The sequence below is a fragment of the Empidonax traillii genome, unplaced genomic scaffold, assembly GCF_003031625.1.
Source record: "Empidonax traillii isolate 1590-97213 ecotype Southwest subspecies unplaced genomic scaffold, ASM303162v1 scaffold144:size1428860, whole genome shotgun sequence".
Lineage (NCBI taxonomy): Eukaryota > Metazoa > Chordata > Aves > Passeriformes > Tyrannidae > Empidonax > Empidonax traillii.
This window is the reverse complement of record NW_020955337.1, coordinates 1,128,840-1,154,197: the sequence shown is the minus strand read 5'-3', so window position 1 is coordinate 1,154,197 and position 25,358 is coordinate 1,128,840. Positions and strand designations below refer to the sequence as shown.

The 25,358-nt window shown below is 40.4% G+C and overlaps 1 protein-coding gene across 1 annotated transcript; it reads left to right on the top strand.

Moving 5' to 3' along the window:
• Nucleotides 1-94: 94 nt before the first annotated feature.
• Nucleotides 95-24,826, top strand: PKD2 (polycystin 2, transient receptor potential cation channel). The gene is made up of 15 exons (XM_027884379.1): nt 95-396; nt 5,623-5,736; nt 8,104-8,237; nt 8,596-8,846; nt 9,546-9,770; nt 10,332-10,560; nt 12,378-12,548; nt 13,707-13,888; nt 14,887-15,007; nt 17,194-17,292; nt 18,241-18,362; nt 19,180-19,297; nt 19,552-19,715; nt 20,529-20,676; nt 21,659-24,826. Exons 1-15 carry the CDS (start codon nt 192-194, stop codon nt 21,890-21,892), a joined length of 2,517 nt encoding a protein of 838 aa, XP_027740180.1. The 5' UTR covers nt 95-191; the 3' UTR covers nt 21,893-24,826.
• The last annotated feature ends 532 nt before the right edge of the window (nt 24,827-25,358 follow it).

Genomic DNA, 25,358 nt, shown 5'->3' with positions numbered 1-25,358 from the left:
GCGGCGGCTGCCGGCGCGGGCGGGAGCAGCTGGAGCTGGAGCGGCTGGGCGAGGCGGCGCGGGCCGGCTCCTGCCCGCCGTCGCCGCCGCTCTCCGCCTGCTCGCGGCAGGCCTGGAGCCGGGACAACCCGGGCTTCGAGCCCGAGGAGGACGGGGCGGCGGCGGCGGCGGCGGCGGGGCCGGTGCTGGAGATGGACGTGGAGTGGGGCAGCCGCTCGGCCGGCGCCGCGTCGTCGCTGGGCAGCGGTGCCGGGGCAGCGGGCGGCGGGCGGCGGGCGCGGCGCGGCCCCGCGGGGCGCGGCGGGGCCGAGGGGCCGGGCCGCCTTCCCGGGCCGCCCGACGGCGCCGCGCCCCGGAGAGTGGCCTGGGCCAAGCGGCTGGCGCGGAGGCTGCGAGGTGAGGGAATAGCTGCTGCCCCGGCCCCGCACCCCTGCACCCCGAACCCCGCTCCCGGCCCCGCGCGGCGCCTCTGCCGCTGCCTGCCGGCCGTCTCGGAAGAACGCTTAGGAGTTGCTTGTAGTCCCTTTTACCGCCTGTCCACCCACTCCTTTGCTCCCTGCCCTCTTTTCCCTCTGTCCGTGTTCTTTTCCCATCCGTCCTTGCCCCTCGAGCGCATCCATCACCTTCCCGGTTATAACCTCCCCAGCACACGCAAACGAACTCGCCCCTCTCTCCTTTCCCCTGGATTGTGTAGACCTCTCTGCCTCCCAACTCTTACTGCTGAGGATTTTAAACATAGGATTTGTTTAAGTGCCAGACAAAATCTTTATAGTTATAAAGCTGCAGGAAAAGTAAACTCTATTTAGGAAATATTTTCTTCCTCTCAAATGTGGACTTCATGAAGTAGTAAATAGTATTGTCACTGGCTGGCACAGCATCAGCAGAACTATCAAAACAAACTTGATTTTAAGCAAGGATTTGTAAATTACTGTATGTCCTGTATCCCTTCTCTTGGATTTTTATGTGCATTCATAGATCATTCGCTATAATGATTTCTTTGGCTTCGGCTGTATTGCACCAAAACAAATCCCTCTTGAACAATGCAGTGTCTTAGGTGCAAGTTAGACTTGCAGAGATTATGGAATAGAGCATGTTTTCAGTAGATTTTACTGGGACAATGTTGAATGACCCAAGTCACTTCAAAATAAGAGATGAGAATAACCAGGAACAATACCAGTAGTTATTGCATTATGCGTGAACTGGCACAACTGTGTTTTGGAGTCTGCAATGGTGTGTTTGCCTTAGTCTGTTGCTGAGATGTGTAATTGCCTGGGAAAGGAGCTGCTTCACAAGAAAAAAGTAAAGTTCTTTTATAAAAATTCTTATCTAAGTAGACTGTTGAGATGCTCCTTTCGTACTGGTTGTTGCCAAGAAGTGTATGTTTTTAACTGTGATGAAAACCAGCAGTGTTTGTACATGAGGTGAGACTGAGTTAGTAATGACCTGGCATGAGTTGCTACTGTTGGTTCTCTGTCATGGTTTGTGCAGTAATACTCAAAACAGATTACCCACATTAGGATTAAGTTTGGTGCTGATTTCTGAGCCCTTTTGAACCTGAAGGCAGAGCTTAATAACATATCACTTGTGTGAGGTTAGACTCTTCGCAGACGGAAAGAAAGTTCATCAGACAGGCTCACTACCATGAGATACTGTTCTAATCACAGCTTGGTGAAATAATTTTTTGAATCATCTGTTTATCTGCATCTACAGCTTAGGGTGGTTTATGGGTGGAGGAAGAATGTTTATTTTTAGTATGTTGGTTTTAGCCGTGTAAGTTTGTTTATTTGTTTTTAGGCGTATATATATATATTTATCTTGTTCGGCTGAGCAAGCAGCAGAGCCAAGAACTGGCTGTTGGTGAAGCTGCGGGCTGTGCTGGGCAGAATGAGTGCGACTGAGCCTTCAGTGGCATCAGCATCAAGCAGACGTTGCTAGAGATATTCTTGCCCTGCTCTCATAGATGGATCCCCTGCCTGTCCTCCTGCCTAAAAGCAATGTATCTTGGGCTAGAATGACCAGTTGAGAAGCTGATGTGTGTCTGTAGGTTGAACTTCTAATTTCTGCCTTCAGGCTAAGAGGTGAGGACCACTTTTGACGTGGTAGCGTTGTGCATCCTTTCGACTGGCAGTTTCTTCTCTGTTGGGCATTAGCCAGTTATTCTAGTGTGTGTTGTGTGGGGAATGGTTGCAAAGTTACACATTCTTGCAGTGCAAGAAAACAGAAAAATATTATCTCTAATGGCCATGGATCAAGCCGCCTCTTGCAGTTTGAGACAGTCATTGCACACTGGTAATATTCTATTTTTAGCTGTAAAATGGAAAAAACTTGGACTCCTATTCTAGGAGTGTTTGGAGTGTATTAATCCCAGAGTGGTTATTATCCACAGTTTCTTTTGATTTCAGACCTGTCTCTGTGCATTTCTGGCCCTTTCATGAGAATGTTGCCATGAATTCATGGGCACAGTAAACGTCTGAGTGTGACTTTGGTGCTGCCATGTCCTCATGTGTGTCAATACTGGCTATGTTGGGCATTTCTTGAAAGGTTTTCTTAGTTCTTTTTAAATGAAAGAATCAAATATCTGTCCCAGTCACCCATGAATTGTAACTTTCATGAAGAATGCATCATGACATTTTTACTGGGAGTGTGAGCTAAGGATTGTGAGACCGTGTTTTGTTGCTGTTTTCTGACAAAGTGTCTTTGTCTGAGGGTCACTTTCCTCTCCTTCCCCCAGCCTCATTCTTTCCCCAGAATTTCTGGGCAGTCAGGTTAGTTAGTGATATGTATCTTGGCCTAAGCTCATTCAGAACTTAGGACTTTTATATAAAAATGAATTACTTTATATGCTTCTGTACCTTATAAACTTGGCTTTATGATTATATAGGCATATGGGTATATGTAAGCACAAATACATTATATATATTACATTTGTGCATTATATATATTACATATACGTATGCATGTGTTTACAAAACATTATATATGTGTGTAAACAGACAGATTTTAATTTCCTGTGTAACAGACTAGACTTTTTACTGTAAGATGAAATTTCATCTTCTTTTTTTTATTAGTTTTTGGCAACTCTTCTAGGTTTATATACTCTTCAGGTAAGCCATTTGAGACACAGAATGAGTACAAGAGATTGTTAGTTGCAGCTTTGATAAATGAATTACAAAGATTCTGTCAAAAAGCTGATGAACAGTAAATTTATATAAGGAAACAGAAATGTTCTTGGTGCTTGCAGCAGATTGTCAACTTAAATCCAGCACTGCTTACCTCCGCTATTATTGATGCATCTAAATCAGTATTCTCATAAGGCAAAAAGGGGAATCATATATGTTGTAAAAATGTAACAGCTAATGAAAGCTTCAAGTTGGCTGATGGGCAGTTTCAGAGTTCATTTAACACAAAGATCATCATATGATCTCTGGTGTGTTTTGGTTGGGTTTTTCCTTCACATGTAACTTTCTGTCAGTCTTTGCTGACTTGACTCCTAACAATGGTCTAATATGACAGAGTTTGAGTTTGCAAGCTTTCTGCTTCTGCTCACCACATTTCTTGTTGGTGAGTAATGTGCTGACAGCCGGGATTTGGCTTTCTCACCAGCTTAGCTCACTGGCTCTTCCAGCCTTTTCTTTCTCTCTCCAGTTATGTTTTCCTGCCTCTATTATGAGGGTTGCTAGTGCAACGTAGTGCTGTGTTAGAGGCTGAATTTGTGGAGTTCTTTATTATTAGTAACTCTGTAAGTGTTCCTGGATTTGTGTTTGTGTCTTCAAGAATGACCTAATGGGGAGGATTTGGCATTCTGTGTAGTAAAGTTGGAGTCTTTATCTGTAACTTTTCAAACTTGGCTTTAAAGAACAGCTTTGAAAAAGCTTTCTTATTTTGGGGCTGACACTAGTGAAGGTTATAAGTTACTAATTAAGGAATGTGAACAGAGATTAATGCTAAAACTGTTAGTGATTGCTGTGCCTATGCAAGAGAATTTTACTGGTTTACGTCACAACTTAAAAATGTGGTAGCTGAAAGGCTTCTTTCTTTTTTTTCATTTTTTCTTTTAGAAACACCTAACATTTTTTCTGAATAAACCTCATATTTGCAGGCCGAGGGAAGAGTTTCCTTATTCCCATCTCTTTGTTAGCAAACAAAGGTCTGCCGCAGGCAGATTAGCCCTTTGTCTTGGTCTTACAACAGTGGTTGCAGATCGACTGAACTCTTGTTTCATTGACAGCTTTATAATGTGTTTTGGCTGTCCCTTGTTGCTGTTCCATTTGACTTAAAATTACTGTGGTATGTTTGATGGATCCAAGATTTTTTCCTAGGGAGTCTGAGGTTACTTCATTTCCATCTACTGAGAATGTAAGGGATGTTTTGAAAGGTTGGGTGTTTAAAACACCTGAAAAGGATGGAAGTTTAGTGAATTTTTATTTTTATATGCTTTCTCTCTCACCATAAACTACAGTCAAATTGCCTTGCTTTATTTAGACTTCAATGAAGAGACGTTCCTTGAAGGTAGCAGTTCTGGTCTGAGCATCAGCAGCTTTTCCCACCTTTTTTGATGTTCTGTATTAGGCATAGGAAATAAGTATGGTGGTTACTGTGTTTTGTTTTAAGAGGGTTGTTTCTTTTAGGGATTCCATTTAAAACATCCTTTTGCTTTTCAGTTACCCTTTAGGAAGGGACCTTTCAATAGCTTCTCTTACAGTGTCTTCTTGAGAATGTCAAGTATGATATGAAGTGAGTGGCATGTGGAAACAGTTCAGCCAACACAGTTGCTCCGTTTGACAGCTTAGATGGGAGTTGCTCATTTAGGCTGCTACTAATGTTTAAATAAAAACTCTTTGTTGTGCAGGGAAAGAAACGGTGTAGAAATGCTCACCAAGGTCCTTGCTGTGTCTCTGTTGGACATGCCTTGCCTATCTAGGAGAGGAAGGTTATGATCTGTGTGTTTTTAAAAATATCTTTGACTCATGTATCCTCCTTTCACGTGGAAAGTTAGTTAAGACTACTCAGAAAAGTTTGATAATGAATGTACATTTTCATAGAATCACAAAATATGCTGAATTGGAAGGGACCCACAAGGATCATTGAGTCCAACTCCCGGCCCTGCCCAGGACCATCCCCAAGAGTCACACCATGTGCCTGAGAGTATCATCCAAATGCTTCTTGAATTCTGTCAGGCCCTGGATCTAACAATGGTTTTCATGTAAAAAAAAACCCACCACCAAACCAAACAATCAAAGTCAAACAAAAAACCCCAAAGCACTACACTTCCATTTCTTGAAGGATGGCTATATCTGTGCATGTCTTTGTATTTTTGTACCTGTTTTCATGCCATGTGGTTGTAAGTGAAAGCACTTCTGGCAAATCTTCTGCAGATTCTGTTAAGAGTTCTGTTGAGCTGTTCCTAAATTATCGTGGTATCTCGTGAATAGCTAATCCTGCCTCAAGCCCCATTCAGTCTGTGAAAGAAATTGTTCTTACTTAAACTTACATCAGTTTAAAATCTGTAGAAAAACCTGCAGCAGACATGACATAGGTTAAGCTTTCAACAGCAGTTACTATGTCACTTGTGTGTCAAATATCAGACATCTAAGCACATCATTATTTTATTTTCCTTTTAAGGTCTGTGGGGGACAAGACTCATGGAAGAAAGCAACACCAGCAGAGAGCGATATTTGAAAAGTATTTTACGGGAGCTGATTACTTACATGATTTTCCTTGTGGTCCTGTGTGTCCGTAAGTACCATTCAGCACTAATGCATCCAGTTCTGTACTATCTCCTTGCTGTCTGTGATTCCAGAATGAAGGTTGTTTGATGTAGGAGAAGAATTAATGGGCAGATACCAAGGCAAACACTTAGAATCAAGTATTTCTGTGCATGGGTTGTTGCTTGAGATTGAAAACACTACAGCTTTCTGTGCCTTAACAGGTTTGGAATCTTTAGGCAGAATGATAATATTCTTTGGTTTTAGGGAGCTTTTTTTATTATAGTACCACAGTGTAATGCTATGCATTTTGAAGTCAGTGAACGGAACTGGTAGATATGAAGAGGAGGATTTAGTCATCTAGGGCAAATAATTAAATTAAAACACCAAGTTTCAAGTTCATCACCAACCTTACGTCCAGATCATTCTTAGAATAACATTTCTTGATAGTAGCTGGAAAGGCAGAGATAATGTTGGCACCTTAGAAATATCTGATAATCTGTATTTGTGTGATGTTGGATGTTTTAAATGCATCAGCAGCCTGAGCTCAGGTGTATATGGATCACAGCTGGAGACTTCTGTGATTTAAGTGTGTCATTTGTTTTGTTGTCTTGATACCATTTAAAGTATCATAACATTCCAGAACACAAAACAGAGTAAAATTCAACCTACAAGGGAAGAAAGAACTTAGTATGGAGTTACGAAACAGATGTTTTATTTGGTCACTGGGGAGAGCAACAGCAAAATCTGCATGCATTGAGTTAGTGCATCTTTGGAAAGCTGACATGTTTCAGGTATCCAGTTTTTAGTGGGGGCAGTTCTGCTCTGAATGGCTGAGATGTCAGTGACACTTAGGTTGTCATTTATGATCAGTTGTAATACAACAAGGTGATGATTTTATTTTTTGTGAGAGGGAATTTTGGAGCGGGAAAGCAGATGCAAAACTACAATGGTAGACTGAGTCTGAGAGCAAGTCTACCCTGCTTGAATGTAGCAGAATTACTAAAAGCCCCAAACTTTATACCATTGACAAAACTGTTTTGGTGTTGTACTGCAAACCTGTGTATATACTAAATATCATGGAGTTTTTTCCTTCCATGAGTCCATTAAGAATGCTTAGTGCAGGTTTATGAAGTAGTGTAAGACTGCTTGAGGCTGACATGCTGTGCCACCAAGAGAGGTGTAGCATTAAAATGAAATTGGTTTCAGTGGGAGAAGTTTGACTTATAACAGGCTGTTAACAATTTGTTTTGCTACAGGAAAAGATTTTTGCTAAGAGAATAAAGGAAAAATGTACTGGGTTAAATATCTAGAGAGATTGCTAACTCTTTAGTATTTTTTATGTTCTATCCTTTTTATTTTACACATAAGGAATAACTGTAGGACAGTCTGGTCTGTCTGGTCTGTGGCTTGGCATGCTCTAGGAGGCAGCTTTCTAGTGCAGGCGAAATTCTATGGGCATTTCTTGTTCCCTTGTGTTTTTGAGAGTACATATTTAGAGAGAATCCAGGTATTGCACAGTCATGTGATAGATTCCATGTGCCACAGCAAAACTCCATTAAAAATAGTTCTTATTCTGTGGTCACTAAAAAAAACATTTGCTAAGGAAAACATTCTATAAAATTGTCGAAATTGACAGTGATTATTCATTTTAGACCTAATCTTTCAGACTCCTCTGAATTTTAGCCTTAAAATGTTTATAAGTATTTATAGGCAGGAACCATATCCACACCAGAGACCGTTCTCTGAAGCCATCTTGGCTTTGTACATCATTTTATAATTTATGCTCTGTGGTCCTCATCCAAATCCTTGGCCTAGTGGGAGGAAAAGAAGTAACACGCAGTCGTTTATTTCCTGTGGGGAGTTTCTCTTAAAAGGACTGAAAATCTGGAATGGAGGTTCATTTCCTAACCATAAGCTGCCAGTGTCATTCCCAGGGCCATGCAACATCCTGATTGACTATCATTAGCTGCTCAACCAGGGCGTAGTTCTCCTGAGGGCTTTGTGCCATCCACACCGGTTCTCCTTGCATGCCTTGGATAGCACAAGTCACCTAAAAACGCAGTAGCTGCCTCTCTTTAGGCTGCTGAATTATGCCTTTGTTTTTCTTGAGGTTAGTTTTTGTAGAACCATTAATAATAGAATGAGGTGTGGGAAGGAAAAGAGAGTATTAAACTGATCAGTCATTCTGTCTTCCCTGCTTTTTGTATTTCAGTCACAGTTGACAGATAAATAGTTCTTGATGTGGATTTTGTTTTGGTTTGAAGCTTAAAAATTCCAGTACAAAATATGTACATATACAGTCTGATGTATTCAAAACAGAACAAACTACCTTTTTTTTTTCTTTTTTTTTTTTTCTCATTCCTTTATCTCTGACTCCTTATCAAATCTTTTGCAGTGACTTACGGGACGGTGAGTTCCAGCATGTACTATTATACAAGGGTTATGTCGCAGCTCTTCTTGGAAACACCTGTGTCAAAAACAGAGAGAACTGATTTCAAAACTTTGTCCACCATGGATGACTTCTGGAAGGTAATCTAAAACCAAATTTTTATATCTATATTGCTGTGGTTTGCTTGTCCTGTCATGGCCCCTAAATTTAACCTGCAGGATATTATTTTCTAACGTGGTAGGATTTGTGCAAGAAGATCTATGTGCACAATGTCAAGGCTATGGAACAAAGTAGGCCTTTGATATGTAAAAGTTTAGAACCCAGGTCATGCTGGTGGGGCAAGGTGGAGCAAGGTGGTGGAATGTCTTTGGAGGACAGGTATCAGTAAGGCCTTCTGTCAGTAAAATTATCAAGTGCAATTCTAACACCTCCATGGAATGAATATCTATTCAAACATTGCTGGCAACATACCAAGTAAAATTCTGTCATCCTCCCCAGTTCACAGAAGGCCCTTTGCTTGATGGTCTTTACTGGGAGATGTGGTACAACAACAAAACCATGGCAGAAAACAAAAGCTTCATTTATTATGAGAACCTGCTCCTTGGAGTGCCTCGCATTCGGCAGCTGAAAGTCAGAAATGGTTCGTGCTCAATACCTGAAGATTTAAAGGATGAAATCAAAGACTGCTATGATGTCTATTCAGTAGCTAATGAGGATACTGCTCCTTTTGGACTTCGAAATGGAACCGCGTACGTAATATTCCTGTAGACACATACTTTTTTTTGTGTTTTCCTGACCTGGCTTATGCTGAATTACACACTAAGTCACTTGGCAAGAAGCAACTTTGCATTTGCTTTTATCTGTTCTATCTGTAACGCCAGGTAAATCCAGAGCAGCTGCCAGTTCTGCTCTTGGAGAAACCTTCCAGACTTGGAGAGGACTGTGCTCCTGATCCCTGTGAGGTCAGGAGCTGTCCCTGTGCCATTAGTAGCTGCTGTGCGTGGGAGACACGCTGCATTCCAAGCTCAGCACTGTTCTGGTATCACAGATTGTGTTGCTGCAGCAGGTTTTAGCAAGTTGTCTTCCCTGGCTGAAAACACGACTAACACTGCCCCTCTTGGAGGATGATTTGTGAGTTGAACTGTAAAAGGTCTTGGAGGTGGAATAGAGCTATGTAAATGCCAGTTTCCCTGAGGACAGGAATTCTGTGTGAGTGGGTTTTGTAATTAATATACTTGTGACACATCTTTTTATCTTAATTTTATTGTGTTTGTCGAAGGAACTTTTCTTTCTCCAGGATACATCAAAACTTTTAACTAGCACCTCTCAAAGCAGCTTTAAGTAACTGATACAGGGTTTTTGGTCAAGTTTTTTTGGTGTCTGTTCTGCTAATTTTAAGCTGAAGGTGGAAAGACCAACATGTTCTGTTTCACTTACTTCTGAACTAGTTGGACGTATACCAGTGAGAAGGATCTGAATGGGAGCAGCCACTGGGGCTTGATTGCCACATACAGCGGAGCTGGTTATTACCAAGACCTCTCGAGGACCAGAGAAGTGACAGCTCTGCAGATTGCTAGCCTTAAGAAGAACCTGTGGCTGGACAGAGGGACAAGAGCAGCTTTCATTGATTTCTCCGTGTACAATGCAAACATCAACCTGTTCTGCGTCGTCAGGTACGAACAGATCCACAGCAGCATTCAGTTGCACAGTGTGGGTTGTAGACTTGGGGTTATCTTGTGATTGCTTTGTTTTAGGACGGGGGTAAGCACATGTTTTGTATAAAGGAGACAGGCAAGTGCAGTGATGTGCCTCCCTGTCACAGAAGTGAGGCTGTACATGGTGTTTGCACTCACCATCTGGAGGCAGTCCTGGCTTTCCTGATGCTGCAGCAGTTTGGGTGTAGTTTGCAGGCGACTTCTCTAGTGAGTCAGCTGAGTCGAGTAAATACATGGGTATACAGCATCAATCTTTAATTTAGACACCATGAAACAGATAGAAATGAAAACAAATCTCTCTGTTTTCTCACTGTTCCTGAAAAGCTTTGGGTTTTACTCAAAATTGAGTGTGGTCATGTTTACACACCTTTTGTGTGGTGTCTTTTCTGAACCATACGTGGGCTTGTTTCCAGTATTTAAATAGTTATATAAATAAACCCAAATATTGTTTAGTAGTGCTTCTCATCAACTCTGTGTAAATTTGAGTATTTTCTCCTTCTTTCCTTTTTTTAAATGTAGGTTGTTGGTGGAGTTTCCAGCAACTGGAGGCCTTGTTACGTCTTGGCAGTTTCAGCCAGTTAGGCTGATTCATTACATCTCCACTTTTGATTTTTTCCTGGCAGCCTGTGAAATGGCATTTTGTCTTTTTGTTCTTTATTATACGGTGGAAGAGATATTAGAAATTCACATTCACAGACTGCGCTACTTCAGAAGTCTTTGGAATTGCCTTGATATCCTTATCATTGTGGTAGGTAACCTTTGTAATAAGATTAAACTTGCTTTCTAAAATGCACTTTGTGTAAGTATTCCTATTGTGGGTCTAAGGGACAGGGCTGTCTTTAGGAAGGATACTTACAGGCTATTAGGCTGTTCAGTCTGAATAAGACAGTTTTAGTCTTTAGTGTTGTAATGTTCGTGTGTTTTGCAAATTCTCTTGTTCTGTCTTCTACCTTCGTGTCCTGGTGCAAACTTACAGTGTTTGTCCATCATGCTTTTCTGGTTTTGTCTGTAGAGGCAGGTAGTCTGTATCAGAGGTAGCAAACTTGCCCTCTGTTCTACATATCCGATACAGACTAATGCACTGGCTTTCAAGTATGAAAATCATCTGCTTTAAAGTAGTGATTTGCATTTTGAGGAATGGGACTGGGATTTGAATATGTTTGCAAAGAACCACAAAGAGATTTGGTGTGGTATTAAATACTCACCAGCTAATACCAAGTTTGAAGAAGTGTCTCAAACTTGTGGAGTGCTAACAGCTGTCAGGGCTGCTTTCTTGATTAAGTGGACAGTGTTGCACATCAGTAATTCTTGGTGTAGCAGAAAATCTGAGTTTTGGATTTAAATCTACATAATATAACTCTCTCTGGACTCATGTCAAGCTGTTCTTACCAAAAGTATACAAAGCCAGAAGTGCTGAAATAGTTCCAGTCCCACACTCATTTTGTATCTTCAGGCTTGGATAAATCAGAGGTTTCAAGTCTTGAATTTAGTATCTGTAATCCAGAGAAATCATACTTGCATCACAGTGCTTTGTAAATGAAGGACCATTTCGGAGGATGTTTATGTGAAGTTTGTGGTGTTTGTTATACTTAATGGTGGGGGCAGGAACAAGATGCTTGGCTGTTACAGTTAGTGAAGAGTGTTCAAGTGTTGAGTGTAAAATTCATTTCACATAAAGGGTCAAAATTCTATGTTTATACCTTGCCTGAGGGCCATTAAAAAATTTAAGATTATGTACTTATGACTCTACATACATGGTGAAGTGTTCACTTACACTGATGAACAGCACATTTGCAGAGGTGAAAGCAAAAACCTTACCTGTATGGTAGAACTGCAGCTTCTCTGCTCTTGTTCTGGGCAATACTGGGCAGTCTGTACTCTGAGAGAAAACTGTAGGGCCTTTTTGGCTACTGCTGTCTTTCTGCTTTTTACTCTTTTCACTGTGTTTTTGAATTGTCATATTTCCTTCCTTATGTTTTCTTCTCTGTGACAGCTTCACTTTTCTGAGCCTGCCAGGTTTCACTCTCATATTGTCCTTCAACTCTGGCAAGAAAATTACTTCCAAATCTTTCTATTCCCAGACTATTTTTCTGTAGTCCAGGACTGTAATGGTTTTCTGGTGAAATGCATTTCCTGATAATGTCCAGAAATTGTAGTTTGGATCCCATGTCAAACAGCAGCTCCTGGGCTGGTAAATTACTCCTAAGTGAAACCTGGCCCCTCCAGCCCCTTCAACTGCTTGGCCCTAAGCACTAGTGGGATTGGTGATCAGAAGGGTTGACCCTGAAGGACTCTGAGAAGTTTATATCAGTGATTTTTTTTTAAATTTTTTTCCCCTAGGCTCTGTGCAATCTCTGGATGTTACTTTTCTGTTTTAAACTTCAGCTTTGTAGTCAGGACACTTTGAAAACAGTATTGCTTGCTTTTACTCAAAGCTCACTTCATGGTAGTGCTATAAATAACATGAAGTTCCTCGTATCAGTTTTTTCTGACATATGTGGTGAAACAAGTTGGTTTAAAATCCTAATCACCTTTTGTAAATTTGTACATTTCTTTTGCACTCAGCTCTCTGTGGTAGCTATAGGAATTAGCATTTACAGGACATCAACTGTTGATATGCTCCTGAAGAAGCTGCTGGAAGATCAGAACTCATTCCCCAATTTTGAACCTTTGGCATATTGGCAAATGCAGTTCAACAACATTACTGCAGTCACCGTGTTTTTTGTCTGGATTAAGGTAACTCCAACACACTCCTCCTTATTCTAATGTTACAATGTAAGCAGTATTCTGAGTTTCTCATGACACATTACTTGAGTTTTAGTTGTGTTTCTCCCAACATTGGTCATGCAAGAAAGTCAGAACACAGGGGTAACTTCTTGCAGATGAAAAGCAAGGTTGTAATTTGCTCCAGGTTTAGTTGGGTCATGTTTAAATCAAGAAAATATAGTCAATGCTAGTGTTTTGTCCACAGGCACAAGAAATGTTTTTATTATTCCTCGATTGCTCAGACAGTAGTTCTTAATGGGGGCTGCTTTATCCTAGCCTAGTTAAAACATGCCCATTTGATTTACTCCAAGCTTCTGAATCATTAGAAGAGTTGGTAAAGCTAATCCAATTCATTTGAAAACTCAATTGCCTTAGTTAATTAATCTAGTTAATTTAGTTATTGCTTTAGTTAAAAGTAACTTCTCCTTCCAGTGATGCTTCTTTTTGTGCTCATACTCATTTTCTGCCCTCTCTATATATAAAGTTGCAGAGGAACATTTAGTTAATAAACTAAAAGGGGAAATGTAAGATCAGTGATAAGTGGATTTCAACTCTGATGCTTAGATTCATCAAGCAAGTTAGCTAGTCTCTTACTGTTTCATAAGACAAAGCTGCATCTAATTTTTGCATCATGGTTTAAGAAATAAAGTGGCTAATTATAAGAAGTAGTGTTAAACTGAAGAGTAACAGAATAATGTAGTTTGGAAGGGACCTTGGGAAGTCTGTAATTCAACCACCTGCTTGGAGCAAATCAAAGCTATGAGATCTGCTTTTGTTGCATTTTACTACTTGGTATCTAACCATTTTCACTGAAGATAAAGATGGATAAACAGGCTTCTGGAAGTGTTTTGGTAATGCTGTTCTGAAGCCAGGGTGCCAAATATGGAAATGAAAAAAAAAACCCACACCCAAATAAGAAGTTTGCCTTCTCAAACAATTTTCCTCATGTTTCAGGCCTCAGTGTTTTTAGGAAGTGATGTATTTCTAAATGGAAATTAACTGACTTTGTCTCCAGTCATATCCAGTAAGACATCTGGTGTAAAAGGCTGGAGAGCAATTGTATTAAGAAAGTGTCTTCCTTGTCTTTACCGGTTTTTCTTGTGTTTTTTTTTTTTTTCCTTTTAACAGCTTTTCAAATTTGTGAACTTCAACAGAACGATGAGCCAGCTATCCACTACCATGTCTCGCTGTGTCAAAGATGTCATTGGCTTTGCTATTATGTTTTTCATTATTTTCTTAGCATATGCTCAGTTGGCCTATCTTGTCTTTGGCACTCAAATTGATGACTTCAGCACTTTCCAGGATTGCATGTAAGTACAGGTATAAAAAGTGCAAAGAATTTCCCAGTACACTGGTAAATGGATCTGCTTGCCTTATCAGAGGCGAATCCTTATGACACCTGTCTAAATAGATAGCTGCAGACATATCAGTGTTGATGGAGCCCAGTACCAAATGCATTTTTTTTATAATTTTTAGCTCAGAAAATGTTTTTGCTGTGAGATTAAAAATACACTATAGTCAGATCAGTGAGCTAAAAATGGCAGGTTTTCATTGGTGGAAATGACATGGTTCTTACAGCAGTTGGTCGCGTTCCCAGACAAAGCAGTGACTCCGTGTTCGGCAGGTACGTGCTTACTGAAATGTTGGATGCGCAATAAGGCTGTGCTCCTGAATAGTATTTGTAGTTGGTTGACTCAAATGGAGTCTATCTTAGCTAACCAGAACATTTGTAAGCATCTGCTGGAGTCCAGGACAGTGACAGGACTTAGTATAAAGTTGTTAATCAGTTTTTCCTTTATTGATTTGCTACAACGTAACCTGATTGTAACAGAGGCAATTAACAGGTTGTTCGGTAACCAGTTCCCCCTGCCCCCTAATGGAGAAGTGGAGGAACTTGAAATATGCTGATTCTGCTGTAAAATTTCAAGCCTCTTCCAGCCCTGGCACTGTCCAGACAGCTTTAGAGGGAGAGGGTTGGGGTTGTATGTATGTGAGAGAGATGGTAGTGGGTCTTAAGGCTCCATAATGGTAATCTTTTAATTAAAAATGTTTTGCTCTGCTTCCTGTTGCCCCCAAGCAACTGAAAAGCAGAGGTAACCACCCTGGTTTTGTTCGGTGTGTGTGGCATCTGACCATGAGTTTGGTTATGCCTTGAGAACTGGTTATTGGAGTGCCTGGTAAAGTACTAGGGTAGTGCAGCTCTCTCTGCAGCCCATCAGTCAGACTGTTAGAAAGAAATAGTTTGAATATCCTTGCACAGCTCCAAAAATGTTTTCTTCAACTCCTGGACGTGTTTTGTTTTTTTAAGATTTACTCAGTTCCGCATCATTTTGGGAGACTTCAACTTCACAGAGGTTGAAGAAGCTAATCGAATTTTGGGACCAATTTATTTCACTACATTTGTGTTCTTTATGTTCTTCATTCTTTTGGTATGTACACTTTGGTTACACACTCTTTCATTTTTTGCTTCATTTAAAATAGATTTGCGTTGTATGTTTGTTGTCGTTCGCATGTAGTGCTCCATGCTGTGTTTTTTTTTATTTTTTTCTTTATTATTATTATGAAGAATTTTATTTCTAAAATCTGAATAGTGCCTGGTTGGCATACACAGCAAACCTGTGTTGAAAAGTACCTGTAGTAGCTGTCCAGGCTCTTGGTTCATAAAGTGCTCCAATATGTGGCTGGCTGTGTTTACAACAGCCTGGTTCTTGCATGCGACACACAGATTTTCTGCCAGTAGAGACGAGCTCATCAGCAGTGCAGCAGGCTTCAGATATTCAGGTTTGCCTCTCTTCCATCTTCTTTTACCTCCCAAGGGCAGAGTAGCCCCTGTCTTTCTCCCCTTCCCAATGCAGATTAACTGTACACTTTTCAAACAACGTTATAAGAAGCTCAGCTTACCTGAGAGGCAGCATGTAGGCATTACTGACAAATAAATCAGTGTGATTGTGAGTGAGTGCTCATCTTTTGTATACTCTGTTAATACTAGTATTGAATCCATATTACAGTCTTATTGATAATTTATACAATAAAATGGAGGGAGGAGACCTCTCTCTTCGAAACCTAGGATACCAATAAATTAATTTTTTAATGTTAATACAACTGGAGAGCACTGGTGTCTTCTACCTGGATGTACTTTTCAGTTAGTTTGGTACTAATAATATATAGTAATTTTGTTTCTTATGATAGCACCAGATGGAAGCAGTTATCTGAGCAGGAAACTTCAGATCACTCCCCAAACTGTGTGTGTTTTGGTAATTTGATAAGGTGTCAAGTACTGGAGCAGGATTTTACTAACCTTACATCAGTCCTGCATCATCATAACTTTTAGAGTTATTTAATGACCCTCTTACTTAATGAAGCATTTTATTAGTATTATTTGAGATGAGGAGGAATGGCATTCAGATTTAATTTGTGGGAAAAGACTTCATCTTGAGTGTTTGCTAGTAAGGAAGCAGAGAACCTTGGGAGTTCAGTGAGATGGAGCAGTGGCCAGTAGGAAAATAATATGGGTCACTCTGGCCAAAGAAGCAAATGAAGCAGGTTTTGTATTTGCTTTGTAGTTGATGTTTATGTTTATGTAAGAGAGACATGTGGAGTCTGACGCTGGAGACCAGTCTGAGACCTGGGAACTAAGTTAGGGAAAATGGATAGAGAGCATCAACTCTTAATTTGGGCAGCTGAAAGCAAAATAGTCAGTAGTCAAGTTATGTCTTACTTCTCTAGTGTTGAGCAAGAATGCATGAAGAATACAGCACTGGAAGGTTGTCCTAAAGCATGTTTTTTCAGTCCATGAGGTAACAGAGGTTTAACACAGCCTTTCTGTATGAGAGTGGCACATGGAACATGCCAGTAAATTTAGTAATTCTTCTTGAACATGAGTGTCCAACTTGCAGCTCAGTCATGTTTATTCCATGTCCATCAGGAACCTTTCAGTAATGACAGTATGGCTCAAGTCAGTTAAATGCTTGGCACAGGGTTAATGAGGCCAATACTTTCTCTTTTCTCTGAAGAAGCAACCAGGCTCTTGTCAGACTTGGTGCCATACATGCCAAGCGTCTGATTTTAAGCTTTTTTTGTTTTTAGTGTGAAATGCAAACAGAGCTGTAACTAGAAAAGAACCTGTTGTTTGTGCTCTTTATTACAGGATGAGTAGTTAACTTGATTCCTCGGGCATTTTTGTTGCCAGCTGTGTTGCCTTGATTGATTCACCGTTTTTACCTGTGTAAAAACCAGGTAAAGGTTTTTACACAGGTAAAGGTTTTTACACAGGCCAGGTTTGGCCAGGTAAAGGGCCAAACATACATATAACGTTAAACAAGCTTAGTTTAATTGCCTCTGCTGTGTGTAGGTGTGAAGCCTCTCTGGAAAGTAATTCTCCAGTTATGTTAAATAACTCCCTTGATTAGAAGTTGTTATACTGCAGCACGCATTGTATTTTAATATCAAGCTCTTGATGTTAGTGCTTTTTAAACAGCCCACCATTTTCTCCTGGCCTTTTTTAAAAAAAAAAAATCATACATATGTCTGCACATGTATAAAAAAATCATAGGAGCAGTAGGGCTCAGACCTGTTGAAATTTCAAATTGGGCTTTTTGATTTCTCTTGTGAACAGAACATGTTTTTGGCCATTATCAATGATACATACTCTGAAGTCAAGTCGGATATGGCACAACAGAAGGCAGAAATGGAACTGTCTGACCTTATCAGAAAGGTAAAAGTAATATTTTGTTTGTTTGAAGTCTTATTCCTCACATCTGAACTTATTTCATAAAACACTACATTAATTGTACAAAGTAAAAGTGGCAGCAGCTGGTGAAAATATACATCTCTTAAAATAAATGAATCTGAGCTGAGTGTAAATTAACTGAATGAAAACTTTCCAAAACAATGTATTTTAGTCATCTGAGACTGCTTTGAATGATCAGCCTACTGAATATGATAAGGGATTTTTCTGTCTAGATACATACAGAAATATTAAACCGATGAAGATAAACTGGTATTTGGTACAGTCACAGAGTTCAGATTTACTCCATTTCAGGCAATAAGATGAGACAAATCTTGACTAATGTGCTGGGAGCTCCAGAAGCAGCTGTCAGTAAGGTTGTTGAATACAAAGTTGGGAGCCTGAGCTGAATCCCAGTTGAGGAAAAACATGTTCATGTGCTCTGGCATGGATGCAATGCTGTGCCATGGTCAGAAATGTCTAAACACATACACAGCATGACAAGCAACACAGAGTTTAAAACTTGTAAACTTGTTATTAGAACAGAGCAGTGAAAAATGCAATTTTTGGATGAAGATTCTTTTAAAAGTCATTCCTACAACTGAAGAATGAGAGATTAGTAAAATGACTGCAGCAGGTTGTACCTTGCAGCATTGTTTAAAACTGTCAGTAGCTGCAAAAGGTGTCTTCGTAGGACAAAATACTCCATTCCTACTGAATATTTGAAACACAAATTGAATGATGAAAGCCTTACCTATGACTGCAAAGGTATTTAAATGCTGAAATAAAAGATGGGTAAATTGGAGGAAGAGACAATTCTTTTGGGACTTTTAGAACACACTGAATGATAGCATAGCTGACTTTTGTAATCAAAGTTATTAGAAATCAAATCTTAACATTTCATGACAAACACCAAAATTTCACTTTCTCTTTTAGGGCTACAACAAAGCCATGATCAAACTTAAACTGAAGAAGACTACTGTTGATGACATTTCAGAAAGTCTGAGACAAGGTGGGGGAAAACTAAATTTTGATGAACTCCGGCAAGATCTAAAAGGGTAAGGGAAGTGTTACTGCTTGTCTTGAATAGGATTCCCAGAGATACGTGATCTTAAGTTTCTGATGTGATTTTTTTTTAGCTTCTGTGATGTGGCAAGACTCCACTAATAAAGACAGATAGCAGAATACTTTTCTTTTGGTTAGTGGGTAACAAAGCTTGTGCTTTTCCTATGTCTGGTGGGAGTTTTATGTAAACAAACAGAGGTCCACAGGTGATCAGTCTTTGCATATGGGCCTACTGGCATTGCACAAAGGCAAATTCAAACTGTGATATGGAACTGTGGAAGACAGAAGTAGGAAAAGAATGGTCAGCTTGAGGTGTAAGAGATGTTCTAACTAAGGAGGTCTGCTGAGCGCTGGCCCCTGCAGTCTGCACTATCGCTGGTGTTGCTGCATTGGGGCAGCATCCCACATTAGAGAAAGGATTTGGAGCTCTAGGGCCCAGCCTCCTTGAATTTCTGTGTTGTGGGGAAAAGGTTCTGAGGAAGCAGAGTTCTAAGACCTTTGAAGAAATGGTAGTGTTTCTATCAGACCACTGAAGAAGTTTGTGAAAAGGCAGTAGGCCAAGGAAAGGGAATAAATCAAGGAGGTATGGAAGGGATAGTTGGGAAGGAGCAGGGTGCAGTGTAGGGGAGATTGGTGCTATAAACTAATGAAAGGTGAGGAGTGAGGTTTTTTTAATCCGTGTTGCAATGCTGGGATCAGTCATGTCTTTGTTTTGGAGATGAAATCTGTCTGAAGTGTTTTCTAATACTCAGAATTCTTTCAGCATCTGGAAAATGGAAAGTAAGGGAACTGCTTTTACTGCCTTTTCAGGAAGGGGCACACAGATGCAGAGATTGAAGCAATATTTACCAAATATGACCAGGATGGAGACCAGGAATTGACAGAGCATGAACATCAGCAGATGAGAGATGACCTGGAGAAAGAGAGGGTGAGCTCAGCATTAGGAGTGCTGTGCCACCAGCACTGTCTGCCAGTCTTCTCCCTGTGCTGGTTTGCTGCTTCAGAAGAATTCTCTTGTTGCCCTTCACATGTGCTGTCATCCCTGGCTGTCTGAGCAGCACTGTGAAAAGACACAGGGGAGCTGATGGAGGGCGGGAGGTCTTGGACCTCATCATCACCATTCCCCATGTACAGGTGAAAGTTTATACATCTTTTCTCTCTCTGGCATGTGTTTTCACAAAGGAGGATTTGGACCTGGACAGGAGCTCTTTGCCACGTCCTCTGAGCAGCCGCAGCTTCCCCCGGAGCTTGGATGACTCTGAGGAGGATGAGGATGAGGACAGCGGACACAGCTCCCGGAGGAGGGGCAGCAGCTCTAGTGGGGTTTCCTATGAGGAATTCCAAGTGTAAGTTAATCCTTCTGAGGGGGACAAATCTGCATGGTGGGTTTTGGGGTTTGGTTTTTTTCCTTGTGGGTTTTCTCCTTTCCATTATATAGTATTCTTTCCTCTTGAGTATTAAATTATTGAGTAACTCTTGAGTATTAAATTATTAATAAAAAAAAGTGTTATGTTTTTATGGTGCACCTTTTAGTAGCTTTCAAATAAATATCTGAACTGGAAGTGCTTTAGAGAGCCTTGTGAGAATTGGTTAGAAAATAAAAAATTAGAATAATAAACAAATTAAAAACCAAAACCAGCAAAAACCCCCATGTCCTTAAAACCTGGTCATTGAAAAGACAGATAAAATGGTCATGTTAAAATGATGCCAGAAAACTGTTATGCTTTTTTAAGTAGTAAAACCTCAAGGGTTTTTTAGGTTCAGTAAGAATTTCAGCTGTTGTTTCTAATAAGATTAAATTACTTGTGACTGTGAATTTTGTCTGAAATGACAGATCTCCATATGAATTAATTATAGTGACACTAGATGAGTAAAGAACTAGGTAACTGGAATGAAAAAAATTTTATGATGATGCCCTAAAAGCAGTGAAAACAGAGAGAAATATGTACTTTTTTTTTCCCACGTGCTTTACCCCTGTTCTATCTTCATGCTCTAGTGTACGCTCTCCCTCCTGGACAGTAGGACTCGTTTGTGGGAAGTCAGAGGGGCGCTTGAATAAAAATGGTGTCTCATCCTTATCTGCTCTGTATGTTGACATGCTAGAACGATGCTGACTGGGAAATGTCAGAGTCACTGAAGCTCCCACTTGTTGCCCTCAGACTCATGAGGCGGGTCGATCGCATGGAGCATTCCATCGGCAGCATCGTTTCCAAGATCGACGCGGTGATTGTGAAGCTCGAGGCAATGGAGAGAGCCAAGATAAAGAGGAGAGATGTGTTGGGAAGACTGTTAGATGGAGTGACAGAGGTAGGGATCCCACTCTCTCCGGTCTAGTCACAAACTGCACAGCTTCCTTGCTGTTAGCACTTCTTCCTAATGCTTGGCTGGGGAGGGAGGATTGAAGGAGTATTGGAAAAGGTGAAGTGGGTGATTTATTTGGCAGTGACCAAGGGATTCTGCTTATGTGTTAGGAAAACATGGAATTTAAAACATTAAATTTTGAGGGCACGATCCAAGGTTCAGGTATGACAGTGTGTCTTATAGCAGGCCTGTGCTACCATTTAAACCCATGCTCTGGACAGCAGTGATGTTCAGGAGTTGCTGAAGCAGCTCGTTCATCCCTTAGTGTCTGTTTGGATTAATACAGCTTTATGGACTGTTAGAGTCTTGGGGATCCAGCCCAACAGGCCCAGCCTGTTCTTATTCTCCCATGTTTCTTCTGGGATTGTGTGTGGCAGGGGGGAGCAGGTCATTTCTGTCACAGAGGTTACCTGATTTCTACTGCTGCTCCTTTCACCTTCTCTTTCTTGAGGGCGTTTTGGAAGTGGACAGTGTAGAAACATGTTATTTCTGTGGATGCTAAAATCTGTCAGCTTCCTGATGGGAGCAAGAACTCGCAGAAAAGGGTTGTCAGGAGGTGGGTGTTACCAAGAGGACTGTCTTGGAGGGATATGTAGGTCAGACTTGCAACTGCCCTATCTCAGATATGGTGATCCTGGGTGTTACCTGGTTTTGAGGTGGGGCTTCTTCGTGGGTGTGCTCTTCTCAGTGTATTTTACATTTCCAGAGGTGGATTTAAATACAAAAACTGTAATACAAATTGTGCTTTCCCAAGTAAAGGCAACAAGCTGGGCATTATATCACTGGAAATAAAACAATTTACCATGGCAGCTATGTTTCTCCACTGGCCTGTGGAAGTACTTGAGTGGTGTAAGAATTTCCCATCGGGTTTTGCTTAGACTGCAGATTGGAGGCTGTGATTCCAGCTTGTGTCTTTTAATGTGTTTAGGATGAAAGACTGGGCCGTGACAGTGAAATCCACAGGGAACAAATGGAGCGACTTGTGCGAGAGGAGCTGGAGCGCTGGGAGTCAGATGATACTGCATCCCAAATGAGCCATCGACTGGGAACACCACTTGGACTGAACGGCCAGCCTCGTTCGAGGAACTCTCGGCCATCTTCTTCCCAGTCAGATGGTATTGATGGGGGAGGAGGAAATGGGGGGAACAACATCCACATGTAGGATTAACTTTGTAGGGGATTCCAAATGTTTCAGGTCAGTATTCAGCCAGCAAATACACTACACTGTTTCCCAGCATGAAGTGATCATTCTGGTCAGAGCACTAAGGACAACTTTCACTGGTGGGCAGAACTAAATATTCTCTTCATAAGTCATTTTCAGACCTATGTAAGCCATTTATCATGTTTGGGTTACCAGCAGCGAGACTGTCAGCCCTGGAAACAAAAATGCAGGGAACAGAATGGATATCAGGTGTGACAAAGTCTGCCGGGACAGAAATTTGATTCCATACATGTATTATGGGGAACACTTTCATGAGAGCTGCAAGCATCAGACAAAATAAGGTTCTGTGGCCAGCACTCTAAAATGAAAGGCTATGAGTTTTCTCCTTTCTCTTGGAAAATATGGTTTTTAAATTATTTAAAAAGCAAGTTTTAAAAGAAGATGGCATCAGTTTATTTTCTGATTCTTACAATAGCTGACAGTTTCCAAAGAGAGAAAACAGCACTTTTTTTTTTTTTTAGATTTGAGTTGCTGTCTCATTTTCTGAGTTATTCTTGGTGTACCAACATTTTACCCAACATTTTCCTGTTTCTGAGAAGTACTACATTTCTTTAAACAGAAGAAAGTGCACTTAGTTTGTACAACTGTAAATTACATGATTCTGTAGCAGAAACTGAATGCATTATAATTAGCATTTCAGAAGTAATATTTGAGAGCTGCTTCTTCTCACCCAAGTAATATAATAATTTTCATCTGTGTTGCAAAGTGTCCATTTTTTAATGCCCTGTTTTCATGATTTAAGTGTTCCTGGGATAAATATTGCAGAGGCTTTAGGTCAAATATGACTACTTTGCAGAAAATATATTATTTACAAGCACACAAAATTGAAAAACACTAACTCTTCTATGAGTGGGAGAAGGGGCAGAGAACTTGCTGACAGCTGGCAAAATCTGATCTTGTGCCATGTGAAGTTCTAAATCACATCTCAACTCTGCAGTCTGTATTTACATTTAACAGAACCGCTTCTAAAATTATTAGGTACATTTCTACATACGCTTTTCTGCTGAGGTGCAACAGATGATTCCTTTGGTAAAGATGTTTGTGGTACAATAACTGACCTTTTAATTTCCTCTGTTTCTTATGTCATAGAAGCTTTGTTTTTGAAAGGAAATGCCACATTGAAATTATGTTGGTTTCCTATAGAAAGCATTATAGAAATATAGAAGGCAGTGTTTGGAGTTTTGCCTAGCAACATGTGTCCATGTGTGGAGTGCTGGTTTAGGAGGGAGGTTGTCAATGGTGCTTTCTTCCTGAAGATGGCAGTTGTCTTGTATTTAAAGAGCTGGTGAAATGGATAATGGGAAGCTACACGGTCAATTGCATCTTAGCTATTACTAGGGTATACAGGGGAAAAAATGCCTGTTTAACAAAGTATAGATAGCACGTGTTGGTGCCTTTTGTTTCAAAAAGCAGTTGTTGCCAGGGTTTAGCTCCTCATTCTTGTGGGAGTACTGCTCAGGCAGAGCTTACATGTTCCATATATTCTTACAATGGCACTGGCTGGATGTGCAGTGACTCAGACTGCCTTTCCTCTAACCAGAGAATTTGCTAAAACTAAATAGACTTTGTGCCTTTTCTCTTTTTTAAGTTTATGGGAAACCATACGCACAGAAATGTAATTAATGCAAGGTAGAACAGGAGGAAATTCAGTGTGGAGATTGGAATTTCATAGTAGTCTTGTGTCGAGAACAGAACTATGTGGGAAAACAGGTTGTGATTCTTGTGAGGTGGTTTTTTTTTTCTTTCTGTGGGTTATTTTGTCCTGTACTAAGAGGAAATTCATACTCTTCCACAAGAGTTCCCATCAACTTGCCAAAACAGCACAGTGGATAGCGCATTTGTGTGGAATGAAGACACTCGGACTAAGCTCTATCTTGCCTTAATTGATCAAATTTTTGGACTGTAGAAACCTTTCTGAGAAGAGTTTTCAGTGTTGAACTGGCATTTCTGACTTCAAACAAACAAGCAAACCAAAAAGGAGCACTAGCTGTACACATGGCCAGCTGGTGTGCAAGGAAAATACCAAAGCAATTTAAATATACAGAGCCTTATCTTTATATACATATCCAAAATGTGTAATGTGATGGCATGTGATACGATTTACAGCTTAAACTTTGAGGCACACTGACCAATTACGTGTGTGTAATACGTAACTGGTGTTGGGTTTCTAGGGTCAAGGCTCTACATGCTATGATAGTATTTAAAAATCAGTGACTGCGGCCAAATGACTCAAATTGTCCAGCAATCATCTGGGATTTCATTAAGGGTACTCTGTGTTAAGATTCGTGCCTGTGGCCTGTCAGTCATGTGGCATGCAGAGGTTTATGGCAGCAGGGACTGAGGAGTGTGCAGAAGTGATCCAGTGGTCATTTTTTGTCGAGGCAGGGCCTTCCTGGGGGAAAAGAAAGCACACACAGACCTGTCAGTATGGTTTTACATGGGCTTCCTGTAAAAATGTATCTTTCAAAATGTAAATTCACCTTTTATTTGTACTATATGTTTATTATGAGAATGTCTGCATTCATAGCTTTATTTGTTGAGGTGTATTTCTGTAACGTGTCGTTACTTAATAACAAACTTCATCTTGAAGTGCAATAAGTTCCCGTGGGGTACCCCTGTGTGTTGACAGTGGGCCTTGTAGTAAGTGCATTGCCACTTGAAAAGTGTTACAAATGTTTTATTAATTCATTTTTCAATTTTAGATTATAATATCATTTGTTACTTAGTAGAACGGTAAGAATTTTGCATAGTAATATACAGTGTTTGATCTTATTAAGAAGCTGTTAATTATGCAAGTCTACAATGATCAAGAATGTATTGATCTGTAAAACTGAGCACTTTACTTCCTAATAAACATTTTATATAATCTATAAAGCAAACATTGTGCCTTTTGCTTGGTTTGTTTATAATGGAACTCGAGGAATCCTCTGTTTTATTTGTGTTACTTTTATCACATACTTTTAGTCTCAGATTACTTAATAATATACAAAAGGAGTACAGGGTGATGATGAACACAGAGGACAGGGCTGATCCTGCTGCTTCATTGCCCAAACAGTTCTTCTTTTTTTAACACTTCATTTCACATTTGTGTTTCTGCAAATGCACAGCTCTGTTTTCTGCTATTTCAGGTAGCAGCTCTGACTGCTGGTAACTGTCTCTTCATTACTTCACAGTAGCTGTGTAAGTAAACTCTTTTTTTTTTTCTCTATTCCCCTTTATTTTTCCCCTTGTTTCAGGGAATCCTACAGCATCTGGAAAGTTTGAGTAGTGTTTGGAAACCCCAGGCTCTCACATGCCCATAGTTCTCTCTGGACAAAGCTTTAAAGTATACTGTAATAATGAAAACTGGATGTTTAATGTAAATCAGTCTCAATCTTTAATGAAATACATACTGAGTTTAGTAAGT